Consider the following 8,971-nt stretch of genomic DNA (forward strand, 5'->3'; position numbering starts at 1 on the left):
ACCCTCTATGAGATGGATTGATTCTGTGACTGGGGTAATCGGGATGGGTGTGTCAGAGGCGGTGCGGTTGGCGCAGGATAGAACAGGGTTTAGAGCTGTTGTGCATAGGGTCGCTATGAGTCGGAAACGACTCGATGGCACATAACAACAACAACATATACATAGTGACAATTTGGATTTGATACTACATTTAAAAGGAAAAGAAAACGACATAAAGGTCTCATTAAGCTGGTGCAAAATTAGAAACAGTCGATGAAAGTAACCTCAATAAATAGGAAGAACTTTCATTATATTGTATTCTAGAAGGGAAATTACTACGGAAATGCTTTCAAACTTAATGTGCCAAGTTAAACACAACGTTTAGAGAAATATTGCACAAAAATATGAACAAATGTTACTACACATAAAAAAAAAGTGACCAAAGAGGACAGAATGGAGCCATCCTTCAGAGGTGTAAATCTTTCTGGAAAGAGACTGTTTTGTCTGTCTTCCCCGCAGTAGCAGGATTTGAATCTCCCTGATCTTCCCATTCACAGACTATACATATTCCACTGTGCCACCAGAGCCCGTCTAACTTAGAATGAATAGTTTTTAAAAAAGCATTTGCATCCTAGTTCCTATCTTCAAGTATAAATGAGCATAAATCATACACATGTCTAGTAATGTTTGTGAAATGCCATATAACAAAATAATGTCATTTTTCTTTAAAAAAAAAAGTCAGCTGAGTCCTACACACAAAGCAATTACAAAACATTCTAGAGTGGTCACGCAGGGAAATCAGTATTTATTTGAATACTCCAGTTGACTTTACATACAGCAAAATTTTGAGTTCTTATACTCAATATTTATTTAAAAGGGAAAGAAAACTAAACATTGGTCTCATCAAGCACACGTAAAATTAGTCAGCCCAGTTGTAAATAACTGCAAGAAAATACAAAGACCCTCCATTATATTCTAGAAGGGAAATTACTACTGCAAATGCTTTCAAATAACTTGCCAAGTTAAACAGAACATTTGGAGACATTTTCCACAAGTATATGAATAGAAAATGGAAAAGAAAGAAAATCCAGGTCCAGTATGGCAGAGAAAATAGCCAGAATCATATTGCATTCACTCACTCCCTGCCATTAAGTTGGAACCAACTCATAGCTAATCCTCGAGTGGGCATGCAAGAGGCTGGAAATCATATGGGAGAAGACTGTTTACATTTCTCTCTCTGAGTTTCTGGCAGATTCGAACCATTCGAGGGGCACCACCTTCGGTTTAACATCAAAACTCCCTACTGACTGCACCATCAGAGCTTTCCCTGTATTTTGCTATTAGAGCCTAATTGTCACAAATTTATTCAAAGAATCTAAAACGTATTTTGAGAAGCTGAACTCTATAACAGGGAACGTGATTTCAAGATCAGAGGAAGACTCATAAGCAATCAGCATTATGCAGATAAAACACCTTGCTTGCTGAGATGAGAAGGACTTGAAACATTTAATACAGGGGATTAAGGCTACCATATTCAATAGGGGAGACAACTCGCCATCAATAAAACAAAAATCCTTATATGGCCAATAAGCGACATCATGGAGAAGATATAGAAATCATCAATGATTTACTCTCATTTGGATTGACAATTAACGCCCCCGGCACCAGCAGCCAGAAAATCAAGACATATTACATTGAGAAAATCTGTTGTCAGGGACCTCCACAAAGTGCTGAAAAACAATAAAGTCAGTGTGAAGACCAGGTGCACCTGACCCAAACCATAATCTTTTCAATTACTTGCTCTATAAATAAAAGTTGGACAAATAATAAGGATGGCAGAAGAAGAACTAATGTCTTTGAGTTGTAATGCCGGAGAAAAACACTGAATATCCCATGAACTGCTAAAAGGACAAACAAATATGTCTTGGAAAGGGTGCAGTCAGGGTGTTCCACGGAGGCAAGGGTAGTGAAGCGTCATTTCACAGGTTTTGGGCATGTTCTTAGGAGGTGCCAGACCTTGGAAACGGACATCATACTTGGAAAAGTGGAGTGTCAGTAAAGCTGGGGAAGACCCTCAATGAAGTGGAATGACGGTGACTAATTGTGGGCTCAAATAGGTGAGAGATGGCCAGGGAGTTACAGGATCGGGCCCGCTCAGATTCACTCTTCATAGAGTTATTATGAGTTGTAGTCAACTCAATGACATTTAACAACAAAATACAATGAAAAGAGAGGATTCAGAAAAAAGTCCATACATATTAGGAAAGAGAATGGTCATGGCAAACTACATTATAAAGCTATGAAACTGGGGCTACTTTAACTTCAAAAGAAAACATCAAGCAGCAATTCAGTAACTATATACGCAGTTATGAATGAATCTTCCAGTGTCCTATTAGATGTGGGTTATTCTAACAACTATCAGGAAGATATTGTGACAAACTTATACAAAGAAAAGTACAGGATAGGGTAGGGTTCAGAGCTATTGTACAGAGGGTTACTGTGAGTCATAGGTGACTTGACGGCATTTAACAACAGCAACAACAAGAATAAATCTAACTAGAGACACTAAAGACCTATACAAAGAAAATTACCAAATATTACTACAAGAAACAAAAGAGACTTGGAGAAATGGAAGGATATACCATGCTCATGGATAGAAAGACTAAAAATTGTGAAAATGACAATTCTACCAAAGGCAGTCTACAAGTTCAACTCAATCCCAACATCGATACCAATTCCATTCGATGAGATGGAAAAGGAAATGTCTAATTTTATCTGGACTGGGAAGAGACCCTGAATAAGCAAAACACTATTGAAAATGAGAAACAAGATAGGAGGCATCGCACTCCCTGATCTCAAGTCCTACTATACAGCAGTAGTGGCCAAGACAGCTTGGAACTGGTACAACAGACACGTAGATTAATGGAATAGAATTAAGAATCCAGAAATCAGCCCATTCTCCTATGGTCAACTGATCTTTAACAAAGAGATGAAATCAGTTAACTGGGGAAATGACAGACTCCTTAAAGAAAATGGTGTTGGCAAAATTGTAAAATCAACTATAGAAAAGTTTAAGCAAGACCCACACCTCACACCATACACACAAAGTATATCAGGGATTTATAAGTAAAACCAAGGACTATTAACTTCATCAGTGAAAAGCTAAGAAGAGCTCCAAATGCCCTAATCCACAGCATGAAAAGTCTTCCAAGCATAATAAATAGACTACAAACAGAAGATAATAAAGTAGATGAGAAACCTTCTAAAAATCAAATCCCTATGCAAATCAAAAAGCCTCTCCAATGAAAGAATTCAAACACATGATGAAATGTTCAAAATTCCTCGCTATTTGAGATGTAAATTAAAGCAACTATGAGATATCATCTCACCCCAATAACGATAGAAAAGTCCAGTAGGACAACAGACAACAAGTGCTGATGAGTTTGTGAAGAGATTGAAACTCCTACTTGCTGCTGGTGATAGTGGAAAAATAGTACAACCACTATGGAAGGCAGTCTGGCACTGTCTCAAAAAGTTGGAAATAGACATACCATTTGATCCAGCAATTCCACTACTGGGAACATACCCTACAGACACCAGAGCCATAGCTCAAACAAATATATGAACACTCAGGTTTACTCCTGCATTATTCACAATAGCAAATACATAGAAGCAACCCAAGTGCCCATCAACAAACAAATGACTAGAAAGACTATGGTATAGTCACACAATGGAATAAAATGCAGCCCTGAAAAATAATGAACTCATAAAGCATTGCACAATATGGAGGAACCAGGAGAACATTATGCTGAGTGAAATATTTAAGTCACAAAGGGATGAATACTATGTAACACTGGAGTAGACAGAGAATGGAAAAAGGGAGCACAGATAAGGAACACTGTAGAAGAACAAATGAGGGGCAGAACTGTCCAAAAGGAATATATGATTAGGCATTATGTGTATGACAACAATCTGGAGGAAGGGATGCATTGCTATGTGGGACAGGGGAAAGGGGGAAAGAAAGAGGGGGAAATGTGCAACAAAGAAGGAAAAAAAATAATAAATTTTTTAAAAAGTTGAGGGGGAGGGTGGAAAATGTGCAACAATGAATGAAAGAAAGTCCAACTTTACTGTAAACTTTTGTTAAATTACAATAAAATAAGGAAGTTTTTGTTTTGAGTTTTTTTAAAAAAATATATATTAGCAGATATTCTACAAAGCACTCTTAAAAAATCTCATTGCCCATTGCCGTGGAGTTGGAACTGAGTAAAACCTGACCCCCTCGTGACTTTTTCTGAGGCTGTAATTAAAATTGCAAGGGGACAGTTTACCCATCCTTCTCCTGTGGAGCCACTCATGAATTTGAACCACCAGAAAAAGGTAGCTTTGGAATGAGCAGCGCCAACTCCTTACAGACTACACCAAATGTGAGTGTTGCTGTTATTTACTATCAAGTTGGAAACTCGTAGCTGACCCTCCATTAGGGTTTTTGAAGCTGTAAGTAGCACGGGAGGAGAATGCCCATCTTTCTCCTGCAAAGTGGCTGGTATATTTGAACCATGTGCCTTTGGGTTGGGAGTATAACAGTGTACCCACTAGGCCACCAGAGTGCTTTTAAAAAAAATAAAACTTCCAATTTTCAAGAAACACTGTTAGAATTTACATTTACTCAGAGGGTATCCTTTTCAAGTTTTTGTTAGTTCATAAAGGCAGTGTTTGATAACTGATTATAACAGAATCCTGTATACCCACCCCTTCCCCAGTGCATCCATGGCATTCTACTATATTGGTTGGCATTGAATCAAGTATATTCACTTGCTCATTCATTAGTTCCTTTTTAACCAAGAATCCAATGTGCTTGGTAATGTATGGGTGCTAAAGTGTTAACAGCCCACCCACACCCACACCCACACACAAGAACTATCTTCTGCTCTTTATGAGTGAAAAAAAGATCAATATAAATAGTTCTAAGGATTTAATGCATAAACACTTACGCTGGTTGCTAAATATGTCCCACACATCCATTTAATTTATAAATAAGCAAATTAAGAATTAATGTGAAGTATGGATGTATTAACAAGCCAAGATTAAGAAGATGTGATGAATGTGAATGAAAATGATTCCAGTATCTTATATTTAGTGGCAAAAGATGTGAGGAAAGTGCTCTATGGGAAACTTAAGAAGGGGTTCTGATTTTGGGATGCTGGACTATTGAAAAAGGTAAGATCATGTGTAGAAGACCAAATTCCTAGTGGACAGTATGACTGAAGAGAAGGATTAAAGAGGCATGGGTCACACAGGTATTACATAGGTATATTACTAAGTAGCAATAGAGGCAGGTACATTACTAAGACTCTTTCTTGTCCACAAGCAAAGAAAGGTGAATTCAGAATTATGTAAGAAGTCCAAAACTGTGTTAGTCTGAAGTCATTTTAATGGGGGAAAAGTAAAATTCAAATTTGACAACATTCCTTACCTTGATTTTTAACACAATACTTTTAAATACTCTTAAAGGGACTCAAGAAGACCATGAAAAGGTCATCTCATCAGGATCAACTCAAGCTGAGCCTTTAGTGGGTTTTCCAGGGCTGCATATCACATGGGAGTAGACTCTAGTATTTCTCTTGAGGACTCACTTAAATACTATGCTAAAGATACAGGTCAGAGATTATGCCATATTTGAGGGTTTTTCCTATGAAAATTACCTCAGACTTACACAGCTTTAGACTTCTTATTTGTGTGTTCACCTTACTTTGCTTACGCATAAGAGCCTTTGGTGGGTTTGAACCTCCAGAGAGGTGCCACCTTTGATTCAGCAGTGCAACGTCCTACCGACTACGCCATCAACGTTCCCTTCAATGGGAAGAAGACGTTACATTTTCAGACATTCTTCTATGTCAAGTTCTTTCTCCTGATACAAGAAAGGAGGAGTGATAAAAGAGAAAACCAAATTAGAAAAGCCAGAATATACATACTCTTCCTTGTCCACCTTTTCCCGGAGCTTCTTCAGTTGTTTACTTTGACCGAACTTCAAATTTTGCATTATGTTCTCAAAGTATTCATCTTCCTTGTAGCTCAGCTATATTGGACAAAAGATTTCAGTTTAAAAAGATTTTTGTTAAAACCAGTATCTTCTTTTTTATTTTTTTTTGCTGGAAACCATAGGGAGTAGTTTCTTTAATTTTAGTATCAGCCAAGTCTCACAATATTGACATTAATGCTTACATAACAGATTATGATAACATCACCTTATTTAGTTCTTACTTTGTGTCAAGCAGAAACCTAGTGGCTCAGTGGTTAAGCACTCAGCTGTGAAGTAACAGGTAGGTGATTTGAATCAACCAGTGGCTACATGGGGATAAAAGCTGATGACCTGCTCCTCGGCTACAATCTCTAGAACAACTTCAATCTCTTTCATCTCGTTTGTCAGTCAGGGGAGAATAAAATAATTTCCAGTTCCGAGATTATAGACTTTGCTACCCTTTACATACAAAATCCATAACCTGTTCTCTTTTTCAGTAAACTAATTATTAGGAAATGGAAGAAAATGAAAGCTTTGACTTTTCAGCCTAGCACAGGTGTAATAACGAAGCTTGAAGGCTACGTGTTATCCAGTCCTGTTTATATCACGACCATCCTCTGCTATTGCTTGATAATTACTTCTTTAAATTGCACTATATTTTTTTTTCTGTGTCCTTAAAATTGAATACATGAAAAATAAAATAAATAACTGTATCCATCAAATACAGTACAGGCCAATAAAACAAAAACACTACAACAAGTATTGATTTGACTTTAGTCGCTAAAACTTTGAGACTTCCAGTTTTATGCCACCTCACAATTCTGAAGCCAAAGAGCTAGAAAGGACATTGTCCCAGGCCCCAGGTCTTGCTCCTTCAAGAGACTTAATAACGGTGGATTCTCACCTCGAGATACTCCTTATTCAGTTTTTCGTCGTCTGAAATAAGGTCATCAGGATAGCCAATTCTTTCTTTAATTGCTAAGGCCTATGAAAATATTAAAAAGTTCAATGTGAGGATGATTACATAACTTTAAGATAGAAGTACTTTAAAAAATAAAATAAATACAAACACTATAATTTATCCTTCACTACCAAATGAATAACTAGATCTATATTGTTTACCAAAAAAATACACAACACTTAAACAGAGTTCTTTGCAATGGGTTCTTCCTTGAGTTCAAAGTAAGCTAAAAATAGATCTGAAATCCGGCTTCTAATGTTGAATTCTCATAAGACCAAAAATACAAAAATAAGACCTGAGAGGCCATTGTTCCACATCTACTGTACTTTGATGGACTTTTTACTCTCAGATAATTTCTTCTTCAATTGTACAGAAGGGGTAATATTTAGAGCTACCAAGCTAACAGCTTGTAATTATCTTTCCACTTCATTAACTTTCCTTAAGAAAACAGATCTGGGCTTACAGATTTAGTGCTAATATTCTTCCTGAATGTTGGTCCTAGGGTTTTTAATATTCTCCTCTGGTCTTTAAACTAAACACATCTTTTCATCTCAAAGTTAAAGGAATGGAAATAATTCATTAATTGAGTGAAACACAAGCGTCTCTCTATTATAGCAACAGAGTTATCAATTTCATTATGTACATTTCTGTTTTTATTTTTTAAATTACTCACTTTCATTATCATTGCCACTTATTTGCTCCTTGCTGTTTCTTTTTAGTTTTTAAAAGAATTTATTTTTCTGTTTTCTATTTTTGATTATATCATATTACCTTTTTCTTCAATCATCTAATTAACTTGAAATTTTCATGGGAATTAAGCCTGGATCTTATCTTGGAATTTGTCATCAGATGGGTGTGATTTTTGTTTACAAATCTGTTACATAAGCCCAGATTCTACCCAATACAACAGGACACACAGAGCTCACTGAAGTCACTCAGGTCAAGCCATTTCCTTGTAGCTTTCCACACCATGGGCTGAATACAAAGCAACTTCCTAAGCACAAAATCTCCTCATTCTGGTACTTTATTTCCAAAAGGTTGTTTCCCTAAAGTAAATATTTTGCAGTTTATTGTGACATTTGTCTCTTTATTCACTATACATCTGGAAAAGTCTGTTGTTAGGGACCTTCCAAAGTACTGAAGAGCAACTCTCTATGGAGACTAAAGTGCACCTGATTCAGACCCTGGTCTTTGCAATCACTTGGTATCTATCAGAGAGGTGGACAATGACTAGGGTGGATAGAAGGAGAATTGATGCCTTTGATCCGTGGTGCTGGAGAAGAGTATTGAGAATACCATGGACTGCTAAGAAAATGAACAGGTTCATCCTGGTGAGGGTTAAGCCAGGTTGCTCCTTGGAGGCAAGGATTCTGAGGCCTTGTCTGATATACTTTGGACATGTTGCAAGGAGGGACCAGTCCTTGGAGAAGGACGTCATGCTTGGGAGGGTGGAGGGACAGTACAGGAGAGGAATATCCTCTATGAGATGGATAGATTTAGTGACTGGGTAATTGAGGTAGGTGTGTCAGAGACAGTTTGATTGGCACAGGATAGAGCAGGGTTTAGTGCTGTTGTACACAGGATCGCTATGAGTTGCAGGTGACTCGACAGCACATAACAACAACAAGAAGATACATTCAAGTGCCTACCAAGAAGCTACTGTGTTGGAGGAAATACAACCAAGGTGCTCCTTAGAGAGGAAGACTCGACAAGACAGACTGACACAGTGCCTGTAACAATGGAATTGAACCTAGAGGAGATGATGAGGATGGTACAGGGTAGGGCAAGATCTGTGCTTCAGAGTTCAGAGGGTCAATATAAGTCATAGGCAACTTGATGGCATCTAAGCATGGCAGAAACCAAGACGTTGAAATTGTAGGAAGATAAAATAGTAGGCAATATTTCAGTTCTCCCAGAGCTAAGATGAGTATTAATAATTAAGTGTGAGGTGTAATGTCATCAAATTACTCCTGAAACAGATGAGGGAGAGAATAATTTTAAAGTGATGT

The 8,971-nt window shown here is 37.4% G+C and overlaps 1 protein-coding gene across 1 annotated transcript in view; it reads right to left on the reverse strand.

The window, feature by feature from the left end:
- The window catches only part of MME (membrane metallo-endopeptidase), a 154,811-nt gene that overhangs the window by 52,353 nt on the left and 93,487 nt on the right, over nucleotides 1-8,971 (reverse strand). Inside the window, exons 15-16 of the mRNA XM_006897781.1 lie at nucleotides 6,906-6,986; nucleotides 5,955-6,058 (exon numbers count right to left, since the gene is read on the reverse strand). Coding sequence (XP_006897843.1) covers nucleotides 5,955-6,058; nucleotides 6,906-6,986 — 185 coding nt within the window. The remainder of the gene's footprint in view (nucleotides 1-5,954; nucleotides 6,059-6,905; nucleotides 6,987-8,971) is intronic.

Source organism: Elephantulus edwardii, unplaced genomic scaffold (assembly GCF_000299155.1).
Source record: "Elephantulus edwardii isolate Elephantulus edwardi_28Jun2011 unplaced genomic scaffold, EleEdw1.0 scaffold00215, whole genome shotgun sequence".
In the NCBI taxonomy this organism is placed as follows: Eukaryota; Metazoa; Chordata; class Mammalia; order Macroscelidea; family Macroscelididae; genus Elephantulus; species Elephantulus edwardii.